The following is a 21019-nucleotide window of genomic DNA, read 5'->3' on the forward strand; positions in this document are numbered from 1 at the left end:
AGAAAGAGGTAAAATAGGTTGATATAAATATCAAATTATATACTGAAGTTTTCGAATTTCAAAGAACTTTGACAAAGGACCTTTCTAGTGTTCCATTTATAGAAAAAAAGTTTAGAAACCTATTTTGTTTTAATTTCTACCTCTTGTCATACCTGGTGTTCTCATCTCACTCTAACAACACATGTTTCATATCCTTTTATTTTGTTTATTTTTGAAGCTTACTTGTTCCTCACATATACATGAACAAGCAATGTTCGTTACACATTAGAACCGATTAAATGTCTTTCCCGTCTTTGAAGATTAACAAATGTGGGACTAAATATTTATACAGAAAACTAAAAAGTTAAGGGGCTCTGTGTTTGTCCTTTGGCTCACCCCTTGTTTTAACTTGTTTGCATTTTCTTCATCATAGAATTTCCATTTTCTTCAGCGCAAACGTTACAGCAACATCGCCAACTCTTAAAACAACGTCAAGCAGCCTTCTTCTTGCTTGATTTTTTAAATCGTGTGAAATGAGGAAAATAAAACTTATTGAATAAAAACTATTATTTTTTTAATAAGAGTTACTAAAAGTTACATATAAAACTTGTAACAAATATACGTCTTCCCATTCGCATTCAAAGAAACTGATGAAAGAATATTAAATACTGTTTCTTACAGACGATTTTCTTCCGAAAGAGAAAAAAAAGTTTTAAAAAAATCTTTATCTCGCATTTGATTTGTTAATAGTATGTCAATATAAGTAGTGGTCCATTAAAACCAAATGCTCTTGCAACATCATATAGTTGCTTCTTTTTCATGAACGAGGGTTCTCCTTATTTGTCGAAATATGTCGCCAAATCTAGGATTTCAGTAAAACTATAACCCATTTTTAATAATTCTATGAAATATATCGTAAGAGATAGCGCGGATTAAACTTCAATATGACGTAAACTATATAAAAACGTTTACAATGTTTTTAAAGCATATTTATGTCATTTGATAACTAAATAAAACGGAAATGTCTTCGCGGATGATTGTCTAAATCACTATACGATCGGAGAATAGAACAGTTCGAGAGGGATGTTCGGCAAAAAGCTTTATTGCCAACGATAGGATAAGCATTATCGAACTAAACATTATCGATTATCGAACTAAATTACAGACTATTCTCATATTTCAAATTTTTAAAAGTTTGCTTACAGCTCAATTGATTAAGAGAGAGTGCCACTGAAAGCTTATTGCACGTTTTTTAATGAGTTTCCATTGTTGAGTTTTTATTTCACGTAAAAACAAGTGAAATCTACGTGAATGGCTAATCGGAGTGACGTCATCGAATCAGTATTTTAAAAACTTTTACTAGAAACCTAGTGTTGTTTTATTTCATTTTTTTTCCTTTTGATGTATATACACGTTTTTAAAATGTGTTTATTAACCTAAATAATGTAAATTTATTGGTATTTAAATAAAATTATGCTTATTTACGTTTTAAAATGCAGAATTATTGGGAAAATTGACCGATTGTGGATAAAATTTCCCTGTATTGGTCATGATTAGCAACATCACTTTCCGAATGATACTGAATAATATAGTTATTATTGTTATTATTTTAATAGAGTTAATCTTCTAAAAACGTGTTTTTTTAATCGAATACTGTAAAGTCCTCAGAAAAGACAACAAATAATAAAAAAAGAAAATACTTTAATTTTTTGATTAATGCTGCTACTTTTGTACTTGATTACCCACTGTCCATTAAAACCAATACCTCGAATATTTACGATTTTATTTTACCCCGTACTAAGAAGTGTTATTCATCAATTAATTTATTCTAAAACACGTTTAGATTAAAACATTTGCTAGCAATTGAGTTTTTGTATTACAAATCTGATGCTAAACTATCATTAAAAAATGTTAAGTTTTCTTTTGACTGATTAAAATGTTTATATAGTTTCTTTGTGATGTCAAAACGGATATATAGTTTTCATATAATTTTAGCAGTTTAACTTTTTACAACAATTTAGAAAACTATATCCGAGTTTTGTTTCAATTGATTCGTTTTTAAAAAATAAATTTCAAACTTAAACAAATCTTATTAAAGTTTAAAACTTTAATCCTGAATATCAGATGAGAAGCTACTCAGTCTTAATTTTATTTAGGTTTAAAGTAGTCGAAGTTTGAATGACTTCATCTTAATCAAACAATTGCAGTCGTTACTGAACTCCAGTCGTTACCAGGATTTCTGGGCACTGCAATTTACTAGCTGCAATCAATTTCAGCAAATATGTCAAAATATTTTCCTCCAGACTTCGAGCCAAATTCTTACAAACAACTTTCATTTCCAGATAAATCTTTCCAAACAAGTGCCACGTTAATTATTAAAGTCTCTTTTGAAAACAGCTTCAGGAGATAGTGCATGAAATAAATGGTCTCAATATTAAAATTGTTCAGTTGGTATTAAAATTGTTCTTTTCCGTAAATAACTATTTATGCACTATGAAGAAATCCGGATCAAATTATATTTAAAAAAAGTATCCATGAGGCATCCGTAAAATCTATTTTACTGTAAAATTTTATACCGCAATTCGCACAGCAGTATTTACTTAATTATAATTATACAGTGATTTTGCAGTAAATATTACTATGAAAATTAAAGTATATCAAGTTACTTGTTACAGATTTACTGTAAGAAAGGATATTACTGTAAAAAATACCGGGACTCACTGTACCGATATTTATTATAGCAATTTTATGAGAAACTTTTTATAGAGTGTCATTGCTATTTCCGTCATTTTTTTATAGAAAATTAAGCGTCAGAACTCTCGTAATCTCTTGCGTATGCTTTTCAAATAGTAAATAAATTAATTAATAAAAGTAGACAAAAAAAATTATTCTCGATGAAACAGAAACCTTTTTGTTCATTAAAACAAAGTTAATATTATTTTAATCAAAAATTATGATTTTTTTTATTCTATAATGACTTTTAAACTGATCGGAATAAATTGCAATAAAGAGCAATCATGATAATTTGTGAGGATAGACTTAAATAGTGTAATTAATAAGGGTAAATGATATATTACAATCAGACATAAAATTATACTCTCTCCGAATAAACTTACCTTTATCGCCAGATTCTAAGTTTTGACGTGTTAAGTACAAGGTAAAGGCTTAATCTGAAAAATATGTTCCCAGTAGCTTATTCAGGAAAGCGGTTAAAAGTTTGGTTCCTTTAAAGTTAATTTTTATTTTTTGCACATTTCATCATATTTATGAATCCATTTTAAGCAAATTTTAAAACAAATTGTTGATCCAAAGATAATTTCTTGCAAAATATATCTGTATTTTTAATTAATAATTACTTTTTATTATTTATTTTAATAAAGAGAAACTTCTTTTATCAGTTTTTATTATTTTTTTTCTGTAAATTTTGTCAGAATCTCTCGAAACATTATTGATAAATAAAAATTGAAAGTTATGCCTTTTTGTAAGTTAAGTTATTTTTATTTTTAATTAAAAAATTACGTGCTTGCTTAGTTTTGATAACTATAAAAACTCGTTAAATATTTTGCAACAAAAGGAACATATAACAATATTCTGATGAATGAATTCTTGATGCAATTTTAGAAAATCAATGCTTTTTTTGCATTCATTATTTTATTTGCTTATGTTGAATGTACAGAGCTTTACATAAAAATTATTACAAACGTAATTATAATGTATTAAAAAGGAAGCATAACTTATTAATTGTTTAATAATTATGAAACGATGACTAAATATTTTCATCTTAAACTATTTCTTGATATTATTATATCCCGCACTTATTTCATAAAATAATAGGAAAGCAATATTTTTTCGTTTGAATGTTTACATTTCAAAAAAAGCGTAATGATAACAGTGACTAATATTAAAATATTAAAAACCGGTGATAAATAAATACTACAGCCTACTACGTCAAAAATATCTAGATCTTTTGTTTATAATCAAAGATCATATGATGTGATTTTTTTCCAATGAGAATGCACGTGACAAAGTATCTTAATTACTAAAGTAACTAGGAGCCTTCGCCCCCTGATCGCTTGCGCTCGCCAACCCCCGGAACTGCTTTCGCAGTTCATTTCGGATTGCTTCGCAATCTGATACTCTCTTTGCTCGCTCATTGGATAAGTTCTTAACGTCTAGCCTTTGTATACTTTTTTGAACACTGAAGTTCCGAAAACTTTTCACTGTAGAAAATTCTAAACCTGTGCATTTCAATATTAATTTGAAATTGCAAACAGTTCACATATTTTTCTTAATCACACTATTCTAAATTTCAGTTGTTGAGAAAAGTAACTGTTGTAAGTTTTGTTTTAAAGTCTTTCCCACCAGAGGGCTAAAACCATGTGTTGTAAAACAATATGAAATAGTACTGAGCGCCGAATGTAAAGCATCAGCTTCGATGAAGATAATTTTGTGGGAATTTTTTTTGATAATTCGGTGAGAATTCACCCGATTAGACATATGATGCTCACTACGTGCTATTGCGCGCCAAAGCCTATCAATTAAAAATGAAAACTGTTGCCAACGCGAGAAAAGAAATATCATCGGTTTTATTGATACATACGTATTAGCGTTTTATATAATATAGATAAGTAATTATAATTGTTATCTTAAGTAATAACTACCTAAAACAGACAATAGTTACCACTTTATGATATACAGAAAAACACAACTCTAAGTAAACCTCGCATAAAAAATTAAATTGTTGTATTACAATTCTTAGCTATTTAAAGGTATGGTTTAAATAATTGTTTTAAGAAATTTTAGTCACTCTATGCGTTAGTAGAGTTTCATTTATGGGAAGTGTGCAATGAAAACACAGAAAACGAAATATCGCAAAAATTCAGTGTGAGCACGTTCACAAAAAGTTGTCGCCAACACTGAAATGAAGATTGATTTTTGCTCGGCAAAGTAATTATGAATCTGATCTAGATGTTACAGCAGCGAATTCGTCTTAATCCCAATAGGATTCAAACAGCTGGACGAAGATTCTACACTATAAAAAATTTCAGACCAAATTACGGTTAAAAATACTGGGACTCAGGGTGCCAGTTCTTTTTAGCGTAAAACTCATTTTACTGCAAAATTTTAGGGAACAAAAAATGTGATATGCAGTAATTGTCATAAAGTAGTATTTACAGTAAAATCACTGAATTTCTGCAATTAAAAACGTGTAACTGTAAAATTACGGTATGAAATTTTAAGATAAAAATAAATTTTAAGCTTGCTGTGGTGTGCAGGGTTCCAGTACTTTTTACGGCAATTTTCTTATAGTGTACAAAAACGTGATCTGATGTTCATTGTTATCTCTTTTGATCTTCCAGATTTTGATCCAATGGACTTAGGGAGTCTCGGGTATTTAATTGTAAGCTCAATTGTAACTATGAAATATGTGCTGAATCGGTGAAATCGATGTTGGATTAAAATCTAGACTTAATTTGCATGATTAATGATTAAAAGAAAATCAAACATTTCAACTAGCATGTAGGGATTTAGAGTGAGCTTTATTGTTGGTGACTAGCGTTTATCAGTTACAATGTGTAATTTAGAAAGAGCAATTTCATTAAATGAATAAGAAAGATTCAAAATATAATTATTCATTATTCATATTTGCTATAATTATATAATCATCATCTTTTTACACAAATAATATTTAAATATAGTTGATAATTTTTCGAATAGAATAATGTGCTATAATCAATATAATACTCAATTAATTTGAAATTAATGACGTTTTTATAAAGATAAAGCAACTTAGCATAAAACATATAATTTAAGATTATAATTTTTATACAATTTAAGAATACTTTCTTAAATTGTTTTTCTTGTTTCTTAACCCTTTAAAAGATGTGGAATATTTTGCTACCACACAGATCCAAACAAAACAACCCTTCTAGAACTTCTAAATTTCTAAATTTTCTTCTAAATTTAGTTTCTAAATTTTTTTTTTTATAATGGTTCTATAACGATCATAGTTATATTACTTCTAGATAAATATTAAATCTTTAATATTTTAAATAATTTATTTTAAATTTATTTTTTTTAAATAAAATGTTTATAAAAAAATATGCTACCTAAAAGTGTCATAAAAAAAGATACAGCATCACTAGCCATAGCATTCCCAAACTGTTTTTGATTTTTCCTTAAAAAGTTACTACGAAAAACAGGGCCATAGCAAAAACCAAACTCACTACAAAAAAAGGAGAAAAAAAATACCTCACTGCTGTATAATACAAAAATGAAACATCTGAGAGCATTCACCGACGAAACCAGTGAGTAATCTGATGGAAAGATTAAGCCTGCTCCGAAATCAACTCCTGAAACTAATTTCTTTCCGGAATCATGTATCTACCGTACGATTTACGACTTCAACAAGTGAAGGATTTAGTGTTTTCTTCCAGTTAACCACCCTTGGTGGAAGGCTTTTCCTCCAAACAAACGACAAGAATAGAACGAGAGAGCTAACATTAAAATCACTCCGTCTTATTCGTCGCCAAAGCTTAAGTGTAACTCTTTCCAATCGCTTTAACGGCACATAAAGGGAATCGCTGGAAAGAATAAGAGAAGCACAAGTTAATAAAAAAAACTTTTTACGACGGTAAGGTTTCGTCTTGTTTATTCTCTGAACGGAATACCCTCTTTTTTTACAATGTTTTGAAAGCTTAGGTTTGGTACATCGTAACTTTTGAATAGGCTAATTCATCTTTTTTTGAAAAGGTTATATAGGATTTAAAATGAAACGGTATGTAGTTTAGTTTTATATTTTGAGTGGCACTAGAAGAACGGGAATTAAAAAGATTTTCGTCGAAAAAATTCTTTATGATCAATACAAAATCTTTATAATACGAAATCTTACAAAAAATTTTATGATATATGCTTCAAAGTTAAGGTATTTGATGTCATATAAAAATAAGTGGGCCGGGATAGCCTGGTCGGAAGGGCGCTGGGCCCATGTCCGAGAGTTCGTGGATTCGAACCACGCCGGCCGAAGACTCCCCGTGTAGTTGGTGACTGATGCACGTAAAAATTCTGTCGAGTCGCAAAGTCCTCCACGTTCCCATAACAAATCAAAACCTCTGGGGGTACTGGATCGATCGTTCTCTAATTCAGGTCAAAATTACGATCTGTGGATGAATGAATGGATGTATGAATGGGTCCGCCTTATGAACACGTGTGATGTGGCAGAAGTCGAATTCTTGGTCATAGATGGCGCCACTGAAAAACAAGAATCGCACACTCTGCCTTAAATTTGCTCGGTTTCACCAAGCGGGCTTGCCCGTGTAGCAGGTGGCATGAGGAACAACCAACAAAAATAAGTTATTATTTTATACCTTTATTATTACTGCTATACAGTCCCTGGCAAAATTTTTAGACACACTATAAGAGTGTATGTAAAATCTTAATTATCGGGCGATACTATACAGCTTTATTGTTTTTGCGCTACTGAAACCGGTTTGTACTTGTTTACGTTCGTGTATCAATTGGTGAAATTCGACGATATATCATGTGAATATAGAATATTTATTATATCAGATATTATATTAGTATGTTATAATAATTACACCAAATTATTTGATATACTGTAGTGTTTTAATAATTGTATGATTTGTACGAGTTTATAAGCAATACCCTTATATTTAAACATAAATGTAATGGGTTTTTACAGACTAGATTTTTTATATACTTCCCATTTGCATTTATTTTTAACGTATTACATTAAAATGTAAACCAATTAATACACGAATATAAACAAATGTAAACCGGTTGCAGCCGCGTAAAAATACTAAAGTTGTAGAGTATCACCTGATAGTTAAGATTTTGCATAGAATCTTACAGTGCGTCTAATAGTTTGGCCAGGAACTATATACTTGATCTCTTAAACTGTACTTGAGTGTGCTTTCAGAAAGAAAAAAAAGGAAAGCGGAATTTCTTTTCATATTTCGGTATGAAATGCTTATATTATGTATTTCCGGATAGTCAATTTATCCCACTTACTGTTAGACCTTAATAAGTTAAACCTTATTAAGTTAAACCTTAAATATTTAAATATTTTTAAAATGCGGAAAGAAATGGTTTTTATTTTTATTTATTTTATAACTAAAACCAAAAAACAATAAAAGTGAGTCATGGAATTTAGAAATTTGAAATAGGAAATCATTTAAAAACGGAATTAATGAAAGAAAATCTTTTTAAAAGGAATAGTTTAAATAGTGTCAAAGCAATGTTAAAATCAGGGAATACATGCATAGGAAATGAAATCTAACTATAATACATATATGTGCAATTTAGATTGAAACGCTCAGAATGCTTCAATCTATGACACATATCTCATGTGATATAAAATCAATTTGAAAAATGAATTATAATATGTTTGTATTGAATAGATATTAATCATAGATAAAAGTTTTAAAAGAATTGATATTAAGGAAGTACTAAATGAAAATATGTTGTTAAGAAACAGATGCACTCTGTATTTTTCATTTTATGCCTGACAAAAACAAAAAAGGTTTTTTTATTTATATTTATTGTAGTTGAAAACGTTTTCAAAAATTTTAATTTTTACCCATTGGCAAAACGGGTGTTGTTTCGGATTTGATGGCGTACTCACCTTATTTGGACGTCATTACACTTTTCAACTGTGTTCAGAGTAATAGTGAACAGGGCGCATGCGTTGCTATGGTGACCGCTGCTGTTTGATAATTTTTTTTAGAATTCTTTTTTCTTTTTATTTTCACCAGCAGTCATTCTTAATATATTTACTTAATAATTCAAAGTATTTTTATTATTAACTCATAATTATAGTCTTGACGGGGATTTTAATATAAGTATGAATACTGAAAAAGTATTTTGTAACGTCTTGAAACACGTATATACAGCCAGAATTTGAACACCAATCCGACGACAAACATGAATTGAGACAGTTTTTGCAACCCATGATTTGAAATGTTGTGTCATTTATCGAAGTCCAGCTAGAAAAAAAAGCATTTGACCAATGGGTGACCAGTGATCGTAATAAAGCGAACACAATTTTTTTTTCTTATACTTATTTATTTATTTTAAGTTTAATGCCTTTTAGATTATTTAGGCTGGAAGATTGTCGAAATTTCAACTGTCATGAAATTTTACTAGAACTCTTTAAAAATGAAAACTGTATCGTAATTCGGTTTGAAATTTGAGCACTCTACTTAGAAGAAAATTAGCAATGAACTTTTATCATCACTAGACCCAGAGCTCCAGTTTGTACTTGAACTTTGAGCACTTTAGTTTGTCGAAAAAGTTCAAGAAAAAGTTCAAGTAAAGAAAAAAATTCAAGAACATAGTTGTTACTCAAAGTTGTCACATAGTTGCCGAAATAAAAGAGAGACTTTGGTTACTTTTGGCATTTCAGAAATTTAGTCATGGGAATTGAAATAAGAAATGAAAATAAAATTGATAAAAATGTTTTTATTTTATGCTGAGATTCAAAATACGTTTCAATAAAAAGCGTTGTCAATAATGCCCTGCAGCTTGGACAAAATGACCAATTTAAGTAAACTTTTTCGCAGAAATTGGTTTTCAATAACCGATTTTCCTTTATTTTGTTCCTTTCCGTTATAGTACGCGCATTAACAAGACATAATGTTTCGAAATTTTAAACATTGCTTATTTTTATTTATTTTCTATTTTAGCTTAAATACCCACTTTTCTTAACAAAAAAAACTTCTTAAGTTTTAATTTTAAACTCAGTTTTTTCCTTAAAAAAATTGCATTGAAGTAGGTTACAAAATTAAAAGATTTGTGCCAAAAAAATTGAATTTTCATCAACAGGTTCTAAGAAGATTGACACCAAACTTCACAATTTTAAAACAGGTTTAATCTAAAAATGCGATTCATTATTACGATTAAACAAATATAATTTCCGTGGTGATTAAAACTAAATGGTCTTACTCTACGGTTTATACAAAAATAAAACAATCATTCTTATTCATTTTTCTGACATTTCCTTCTCTCATAAACAGCTATCAGTTAAAATATGAAGGAGTACTTTCGAAAAATGAAAATATTAAATTATGATGGGCTCTTATTTTAAAATTTATATTTAAAATGAAGTTGCACTAAAATCTAAAAATACCAAAAATATTTTATCTATCTTAACACATCGTTAAATGGTGTCAACAACTTAACACCAAATCGGTATAGTGAAACATCGAAGATAATTCTTGGTGTGATCTATCACCAAAGTTAGTTTTCGGTTTAGAGAAACACCAGGAATGTTTTTACACTACTGCTTTAAAATAAAAAGTAGCTACTCTTTTGGGTATTCAGCAACACTATGGTGTGTTTCCATAAGTTTGCATTAGGTTTATGTTACTTCCCCATAAGTGTTTAGTACTTTACCATAAGATTACCATAAATGTAAGGTGTGTTTCAATACATTTGCCATACGTGTGGGGTACATTTCCATAAGGAATTGTCTTGCCCTATATATATACAGATATCTAAATACTATACAGATATCTATGGTTACCATAAGTTTATAATGCCTTACCATATAAATGCTATGCAAATCTTTATGGTTACCATAAACCTATGGTATCCTGCATACAAATTTTTATGGTTGTCATAGGCCTATGGTATCATGCCATATAAATGCCATACAGTTCTCTATGGTTACCATAGGCCTATGGTATCCTGCCATACAAATTTCTATATTTGCCATAGGCTTATGGCGTTGTGCCATATAAATACCATACAGATCTCTATGGTTTCCATAGGCGTATGGTATCTTGCCATACAAATTTCTATGGTAACCATAGGTTTACATAGATTACCATAGGTCTCTCTATGATGAATTTTCCTAAGGGTAAAATGTTTTATAACAATAAGATAAAATAAAAATACGAGTCTGTAAAGTTACTTGAAGATGCTATTTAAAGTAAGTACAATTATTTTAGAATGCACGGACACACTAATGCTTAAAATAAAATTAGCTTGGCTTAATAAAATTGAAATTGTAAATTTGACATATATATTTACAGAAACACAAAAATTAAGGCAAATTCGAACGAGGTTTAACATAAAAGAACTAAATCGAATGTAAATCTTTCAAAAATATTTTAAAAATCTGACAAATATTTAATAATTAAAGTATAATTATCCATAATAAACAACATAACTATAAATTTTTGGTGAATTTTTTATAGTACAATTTTTTGTAGTAGAATAACAGCTTACAAGATGACAACAAACGCACACAATCTCGATTTCAATGGTAAACAATCTAGTGTTTTTATCTGACGATAGCTAAACACACGCCTAAATTGGTATTTTTAGAATCGAAAATAATTTATGAATGGTGGGAATACATGCGAACTTGATGTAAGTATTCTCCATTATTGGTGTTTAGATTTGATTACACCCTTTAAAATGAGTATGAACACTTGATATGGTATCAACTTGAAATAAAATGCTTATTCACGTAATTTTCGAGATCGTAGAATACCGAATTTAGAGATTACACCTCAGTTTTCACAGTGTAAAAATCATGTAGTTTTGGAGTTAAATGTTGAGTGATTTTGGAATAGAACGCCATGTTTTAGAGTTAGTTACCATGGATTTTAGGGCTTGATTTAGCATACATAGCGGAGATACTACAAATTTCAATGGTTAATTTTACATCCTAGAATTTTTTTTAGTCTTGAGTTTTCTCTGATAATTTTTAAATGTTGGTATCATGTTAAACAGAAAAGAATTTTTATTTGATTTTAAAACATATTCTTAATGTCCAGACATTTCGTAAGAAGAACTTTCTTTATTATGTTGAAATAGTAATTGTTTTTTGTTAATTTGGTAGAATTGAACTTACCATGCAGAGATTTCAGATAAGCCTTCCCAGCTGATATTAGTTGCCTAGCACAAGGATTAAATTTTTCGAGAATATTCTGTAAAAAAAAAAGTAATTGAAGTTAATATTAATAATAAATTTGTGCACTACGTTTAAATCATTTAATAATATTTATGGTTATTATAATGTATTTTAAAGTTGTCTTTTTGATATCAGACAACTATAATTTAAATTGGCATGAAAAATCTGAATACTACATTAGCAAAGAAAATCACTACAACGGTGAACCATAATATCTAGCAAATTTGTTTGTCCTTAAGCTACGCCAAGATATCATGCCTTATACCATCCTAAATAGTAGCGGATAAATATTGCCTTGGGAGTAAATATTTCTCAAAGATAGAAATTGAATATATTGTTTTTGGTACTTATTTGATGCACTGGAAAAGAGGAAAAAGGTAAATGAGCAAAATGCGTTTATTTGTCTACCATCAAACATCAAAAATTAAAATAAAGTCTTTGGTAAGAAATTGGACTATATTTCAGGCTGAAAACTAGTTTAATGTTATTTTTTACGAGGTAAAATGTTTAGAAAAATGAAATAGGCGCAAATGTGTGACATACTAGAAAAGTGTGAACGTATAAAATATGTTTTTTTTTTTAGACAGCCATCTTGAAATATAATTAAAACTTTAAAAAAGCCATGTATGATAACAAATTAATCAGCATTTCAAGCTGGAAAATAATGTAATAGTGGCTTTTAAAAGCAAAATTTTTACAATGGTGAGAAAAATGGCAAACTTTAATTTAGAGAAGAGAATATGTTAAATTCTTCACATTTCCAAAAATTCCGATATGCCACCGATTTACTTTTGCCGAATAAGGCGTTTATGGTATTACAACCGGTAAAAGCATGTTAAAATAAAATTATTTTGCATCCCTTATCGCCAAGTCTGTGTTGCATCGATTTAATATATTTTTTTTTTTTTTATCAAAAACAAATATTTCGAGTATGGGGAAAAATCATAAGCCCACGAATAGTGTCGTCAGCAACAGCTATTAAATAATTTTTTTTTGCTATGTTGAATACTATTTTACTGTGTCAGCATCCCCTTTAGCATGAATCACAGCGAGACCTTTTCTAAGTGTTTCCAAAGTATAGTTATAAAGCATTGTTTGTGTTCATTATTGGAAAGAAAGGATCCTTTTTCAAAAATTTAGGAGAGCTCTCAGAAAACTTTACTGTTATTGAGAATTGTTTTGTTCGTATCTGATGCACTACGAATTTTTATACTAGTGATGGTATAGCCATCAAATACAATTGTCACAACTTTATATTGTTTAGCAATATGACTTCTATATAATTGCAATACATCTAAAACAAATTTAGTTTTTGGCCAAGACAATTGGTGCATAAGTGCACCCTCATTAATATAACAAGTTTCAAGTGGAAACAAGTTATTTAAAATAGATATTATGTCATTAAATATTCTTCCACATCAAAACAAATTCCGGTAAAATTACCATACTGCGCAATAATGACATTACTGGGAAATAAATCATAATTCTGGTAAATAAAACCAAAATATGCTGTATTTAAACCATTTATTAGGCAACTTTTCCGTTCATATGGTTAGAATTTACAAGAAATTCTGATTTCCAAAATTATAGTTCATGTTACCTCACATTTTGTAAAAAATACAAAACTGTAAAGCAAATTGAACTGAATAGATGGCCATGCTCTAAGATACCATAAATACCAAATTATCAAATTTTATCTCATATTATAAAACCATATTTTATTGTTAATTTCTCCAAAACCATTACGCATGCCCTTCGGTAAAAATTACTGAACTTTCTGGTGTTCTTGTACAACCAGAAACATGGTAAAAGTTATCTTATTCTTGTAGTTTTGACCACACTTTTTTTCTCAGTGTGTCAATGATGATTTTTTACTTTTCCTTTATGACACAGTTTCTGTACCAAACAGAGACAGATGAAGTAAAAATAATTCTTTGGTAAAGGTATATTTCAATTTTTGTATATCATGGCTAACATTCAAGTTTCTCTGGGTTATAAATCCTGTGTCGATAAGTTGAATCACTCCATAAATCATTACATTTTTCTTTACATCTTCCTACTCACAGCTGGATCTCCTTTTTAACCAAAATACCAGAGTTCAATGAGCTTTTCCAGTCAGTTTGGGTTAAATCCGGAGTTCAAATGACTTAGCTTCAACAGCTGTTATCTTATGTTGACTGTCTGCCAATCCACAGAAAATTGTATGTAGCTCAAAGCATTCCAAATCAAATGGATGGTGATTCTGTGAAAATCGAAACAATGTAAAAATAAAAAATAAAAAAAAACAACTTTCATATCTTTAGATTTTCTAGCATCAAATATTTCAACGTGCTAACACGGGGTGCTCCAGTCTAGCAAAATAAATTCACAACATGCAAAGTGGCTCAATATAAAAGTAGCTTGTTAGCTATTTCCCATGCTTCTTTCACGTGGTAACTGTCGGATGTAAATTAGGTTCAATGTATTAATGATATACAATGTTAATAATTGATTCGATAAAACAAATTAGGAGAAATCAAATTTTATCATGAAAACAAGACAATTCAACATTTAACCTAAGATAAAAAGTAATATTCACTTAAGCAACAACTGACCTCACGTGCCAACTCTTCTTCGTTTTTTAATTACACCTGAGGGGTGAGGGCAGCACGACCTTTGGCAGTTGTCAAACACTACAGTAATCCATCTTGACGTTTTGTTGATCGCATTAAAGTCTGTTCAATAAATGTATATATGTAATAATATTCTATCCCACAATCTGTTGTGCCTACGAAAGGTGAAACAACCAGCACTCGATAAGCTGTAAACGTCTTCATAGTTATTTTCAGTTCTATCTAGATACACCCTGCCAGATACACCCTGGCAAATTTTGAAAAAGATTTTAAGATAACGGCTAAAACAACGCGTTTTGGGTGTTTTAGAATGTGAAAAATGACCACCTACTTTATCTTTGCAAACATTTTACTTCTATAAACTATCATTATATTATTTTTCCGCGTAAAATATCATGTAATTTGACACCACACATAATTTTTTTTAATAAAAATTCAATGGCGGCGAAAAATGCGTTTTACTCAATTACATTGTAAAATGCCATAAACTTTGATTCCACATATTTTTTTTAAAAAATATTTCAAAATGGTGACCAAATAAACGAGTTTTCACATGTTCACACTTTTCTAGTGCATGAAAAAATTGCCTCAAGTGAAGTCAATTTACATCATCAAAAAGTCACCTTAAATATTTTACTTCAAAAAACTATTTTTATTTTCATTTCCAGCTTAAAATACCGTATTCTGACATTTTACATAACTTTAAGTTTTAATGATTTTCGAAGATGGCTGCCGCAAAACTTTTTTTGAGTATTCACATTTCGTTAGACTTTCAGTTTGTCAAAAATATAACAACAACTATTTAAAAAATTCAATCTCCATCCTCGTGGGTTCAACCTATTTATTGCATATTTCTCCCTCACTAAAAGACCCTCTTAAGCTTTGTGGTAGGAACCAAGCAGGCAGCAGCAAATAAGTTTACCCGTGTTTGCTTTAAGGACACACGTGATTTGAAATAATTTAAATTATGATTTTTCATACTAAATTAAGTGTTTCTATTGTCTAGTTTCGGTAGTGTAGACAACGCTGGCGTTGTTTCATAGCTTTCTGAGAAGGCATTAACGGCTTTGGATGAACTATTCTGCATTTAATGTCCACAGCATGCAGCGCCCATTTAAAGGTTTCAGTGGATGGAGCGTTTTGGATATGGAAATTCTTGAGAGTTATCTGAGGTAGCGTCTTATGTTTTCAGATGACTATTTAATAAAAAATTTCAACAAATACAAATACAGAGAATTACAACTTTCAACACTTGTCTATCCTGGTGCCATTGGCAAAGCAGAGCAGCTTCTCAACCAAGTTTTGTGTAATCCGTCATAACCACCAGGAAAGAAACTAGCTCATAGACTCAATGGTGATCGGCATAAACTTAGACACACTAATCCTCGAAGTACCCATAAAATTGAATGTTCTAGACATGGATGTTTCAAAGAGGTTAGCCATAACCATCTAGAAGGGAGCAGGCCTTGGCGGCAGAAACAGATTCATCAAATCCGACGATAGCTACTTTGGATGAAATGTGCTACTGAGATGTGTATTCACACTACTGTTAAGCTTGTTATTTTATGAATAAATATTTACCAATAATAGGTAACAGAAATGTGATTACGGCTAGTATTTATTCGGTATTTGTTTAGGTATTTTCATGTGCAAAAACGTTTAGTACGTTTATTAATGTGGAAACGAAACTATTTTGTAGAAGACTTTTTTCTACTCACAAGACAATCATATTTCTTTACTTTCTCCATTTCAGAAGCGGGAGACATCAGTAACAAATAAAGATAGGTCGACGTATTATTTTTTGTCTATTCATACCCTTGAAACAAATGTCTTCCATGCTCAACAGCATTAGCTTGAAAAACAGAAAATTTTTCAATGGTATCTTTCCCTTGAAAACCATTCAATATGTCATCATTCTTTTTAGAAATTTTGTCTTCGGGACTTATTCTGCTTGTTGGTGATGATTCCTCACTTAAATAGAGAGGACAGCTAATAAAAATGCATGGATAAGCATCCTCTTTTAATATTGGTCACTTCTGAGGTACTACAGCTATTTAACCATTCTTGTCAAGTTAATTAATCTAAACTATCATGCTTTCGTGAAAATGTTTTTCACAAACAGAGCATTTACCAGGCACAAGCTCAGCACTGGGAATTTTTCAGTCCCTTAACTTTTTTCATTCTTCATCATTTGGAAATTGAAATACGCTTACATAAGTGGCCCCTTTTATGAAATTGCCTTTACATTCCGGTACACAGCAATGGTCGAGCATTTTGGAGTTAACAAATTGAACGATGAATAACGAAATTATTAGCAAATAATAAAACTTAACAATGAAATAACAAAAAAAGCGTAATAATGGAATAATAAAACGGAAAAATTGAAAAACAAATAGAGCAACATAAAATAATCAGTAAAAGCGCGCTTTATATATCGTTTGTTTACAGATCAAACTAGTAAGAATTTTACCACGCAGCTTGACTTATCAAATACAACTGCGTGAAGTGTCATGGTCTCCTGATGGTCTTTTCAAGATGGTTATGGATTAGCTCCAATAATCTAATCTTTTTTTCCTTCTTTTTTTTGTACTTTGGGTGCATTAGATATAATAGTGCTTTGCTGGTAGCACACATCAGAACATATCGCTAAATGCTCAATTAATACCTTTCCTATTGCTTCTACCAGGTGGTAGACTGTTGCGTCTCGTGGAGATGCTGTAATTGTATAGCCGAATTACGACCCATTCATAACTTCCGGATCTTCTGATTTTCGCGGTAGATTTTTTATTTTATTTCTAAGGTTGGAGAAAACAAATACGATATTATTTTTTTCTTTGTTAAAAAAAAATGATTTGCAAAATTTATGACCCCCACGACCTATAAATAATTTTTTTAAATATATATAAGCCCTAACAGTATTCTTTAAAAATATAGAGTGTTTGCATAGTTAAAATAATTTCTGATTATGATGGTAAAATCAAATGTTTCATGACTTCCACTACAAAGAATCCCAACCAGAAAGAGTAAAAGACGGCAACTAATGTGCATTTCAAAATTGGTGCTCTTATTATTTTGTCCCATATCTGTATAACATACCCGATTTGTAAGTTTATATGATATCCTGGAATTTATTAAAAAAGTGGTTTAGCAATAACCATAATACAGCGTAAATTTACCGTACTTAGTGGCGTGTTGAATTTAAACATGCTCGTTCAATTTAAAAAGAAAATTGCACAATAAATTCAAGAATAACGATACCATAAGTCAACATAGCACCATATTAAGGTAACAGCAAATTTCCCCGATATTATAATTCTTCGCTGCCATACATAAATTTGAAATAAATTTAGCGTTGAAAACAATTTATATCCCAATGAAAGAACATTCTTCAACTCTTTAAATGTTGTATTATACTGTATGAAAAATAATATAATAGATAGCCGAACTACAAATAATCTATTTCTTTTAAACGTTTGTTTTCTTTCAAATTACCTGAAAATATTGAATAATTATATTGAAAATTTCTCTATTAGTCATTCAGGAAAACATTGCTTCTGACAGTTTTCCGATTAAAAAATTTCTTATATTATTCATAGAGATGGTGGTTTGACGGATCAACGATTTAACTGGAAGGCAGAACAAATAAAGAATCTCACTCTACTTGTATCGATTGTCAATACATCACCCTAGCAAAGGCAAGAAAGAAAACAATCGAAAAGGGCCTTCACTACGCAGAAAACTTGTTACAACTCTTTGTTAGTGTGTATAAAAGCCCAAGGGCTGCTCTCCACTTTTGTAGTGGCTAAATACTCCTTTCAGTTTCATTCATCGTCTGAAAAACAAACGATTGATTTTTCCTGACAGACGATAAAAGTTTGGAAGTATAGGTTTTCATATTGGCAAAACTGAATTTAACTAATTGAGATGCATGTTCAGAATTCCTATGTAAATGATGAAAACAACTGCAAATCAAAAACTATTTATTGAAAAGACAATTTATTGAAAGATTAATCCCAATAAGTGTACAATTATTGATGGTGAAATATTATGCATTATTGTAATTAATTCTTTTTATTACTTTAAAAATTAAAGAATTTTACTCTAGGTTATTATTGGAAAAAAATGATTTTTTTTTCTTGATAACATATTTACATTGTATTTAACAAATAATGCCATTATTTCTTAGAATGATAATAAATTTTCTCTCAGCGTTCAGAAAAAAGAATTGAAGCTTGTGATGTTGTACATAATATTTTAAAGCTTTATCAAATCTTAAGTGGTCGAAATTTTGATTGAAGATTAATTGAATTTGACGGTAGAAAGGGAGAACGGAGCTACTGTAATTACAAGAGCATTCGAACTAGTCTAAAAGGGGTTGAAATTTCAATTGCAAGATTTTATTGTTCCAGACAAGAAAAAGAGTTAATAAAAATGTACCGACTGATTAAATAATCGTCTGCATAAGTGACTAGAAACAAACAAATGATTTTTGAGTTTAAATTCGGTATCTGAAAGTGAGGATGGTAAGCAAAATTATTTATTTGATTTTTAACTTTTAAGAAGCATAACATTGTGCTTTAAAACAGAGTAAACATTTTTCTCATCTTGTGTAACATAAAAATTTCGGCGCTGAGCATAAAATAAATGGTTACTCATTGTCATTCGTAACATATGTCTTGCGATCCCATATTTTAAAACATAGAACACAGACACTTAAACTTAGAATGAAAAACCCCCCGCATTGTCACCGTGAACATTATGGAAGAGGGAGCGACGGGGGGAAAAACACAACACTAATGCTTAAAATATTTCGCGAAAAATATTTGAAGAGAAAAAAAAATTGAAAATGTGCTTAGGAAGCAGTGGAGTGGAATATCGAAAAGCTGCAGACTCTTCTTCTATTCTCCAACTATTGCATGTTTCTTTCTCATTCTAGTTTTATATAAAGAAAAAATATTTAAAAAAAAACGAATGCTGAGCAATGACTGAAATTGTATTTAAATGTTTAATATATAAAATATGTAAATATTATTCTTTAAAGAAATGTTAGATTGTTAACTTCCTATATAATATTTAATTCAACAAGACCAAAAACTAATTTTTTGAGTCATACTCCATTTTTATAGTAATATGAGTAGATCTAAAAGTGTTAAATAGAAAATATGTGTGTTTATTTTTATTTATTAAATGCGAGTATTTGAGGTTAAATGTTAATTGGGACAAATAAGTATTTTTAATGCCAACTAACTATAAAACAGCATGTGAAAGAATGTTTCGGGACATTTTTTTCACTGTAACTGGCACTGAAATTTTGGTATTGATGGCAATATATATATATATATATATATATATATATATATATATATATATATATATATATATATATATATATATATATATATATAAGGTTATTCATAATTCCCTCCGGGCAGGAACTGGACTATCGCAATGTATGCCGTGTGGTGACCAAGGGTTCACACATAGAACACCTGTAATGTATGTAAGTAAAACTTGAATAGTTTCGGAATAATTTCATGTTTCTTTTTTTCATTATAACGCTTCGAAACCCCGGAGGGAATTATTCATTTTTCAGAGTCATTTTAAAAACATATTCCTGAGTTCATTTCTACTAAACAGAGACAAATTTCATTTATCAATGCTATGTTAAGTCGCACTATGAACAAAAATACAATCACTTTGAAAAAGTGCGATTTTTTTTCAATACCATTTAATTCGCATCGTATAATACTAGTCAGCATAGTTTGGTTTACTTTTGATGAGAAATGTAAAAAGTATGGAGGGATTCCAACTTAACTCCAGTATCATGATGTAGTTATCAAGTATTTTAGAAACCATTTTCAATTAATAGTATACAATGATGATAGGTTACTTTTTACGCACACTGAGAAAAAAAATATTATGAGATTAAAACTGTAGCTTGAATCAAGTGCAGCTATATTTAAACTCCTATAGAAATAGACACTTAAAAAAATGTCATGAAAAGCATGTACTAATGACTCTAAATCAATTTTTTTACAATCTGTATCGTAACTTGCATTGTTCCAGTACAGTTTTATGAACACACAATCTATCTCAAAAACAGGAATAAATCAGACAAGTTTTTTTTTTTTTCGTATTCAGTCAAATAGAAAAATATTATTAGAATTTCCGGGAAAAGTTGATGGAATATGCGAATGCGAAGAGATAGCGGGAAAACACCTCAAAAAACAAGGCTGTTTTGAAAATATTCTTCGAATGCACGCACATGGTCTTATCGTTCTCGTATATCTCAAGCAAGTTCGCTGTCAAAATAAATAAGTTTAGAAGAGGTGGGGGCAAAAAGAAAAAGAAATAAACTCATTTAAATACCTTCTATTTTATCAGTGCCTCCAAAACTCGTCCTCAGTTATGACAATTCTTCCTCCCCCACCCTTTGAGAAAAATCTCAGGTTTTTCCTTTCCATTCTCCCTCTCAAAGATGCAGCCA

At 29.8% G+C, this 21019-nt stretch overlaps 1 protein-coding gene across 1 annotated transcript in view; it reads right to left on the reverse strand.

The window, feature by feature from the left end:
- Nucleotides 1–21019, reverse strand: part of LOC107443943 (BAR/IMD domain-containing adapter protein 2) — a 255616-nt gene that overhangs the window by 217646 nt on the left and 16951 nt on the right. Inside the window, exon 2 of the mRNA XM_071183633.2 lies at nucleotides 11861–11936. Within this exon, the coding sequence (XP_071039734.2) occupies nucleotides 11861–11936 (76 nt within the window). The remainder of the gene's footprint in view (nucleotides 1–11860; nucleotides 11937–21019) is intronic.

The sequence above is a fragment of the Parasteatoda tepidariorum genome, chromosome 7, assembly GCF_982258835.1.
Source record: "Parasteatoda tepidariorum strain Cologne lab strain chromosome 7, Ptep-v5.0, whole genome shotgun sequence".
NCBI lineage: Eukaryota > Metazoa > Arthropoda > Arachnida > Araneae > Theridiidae > Parasteatoda > Parasteatoda tepidariorum.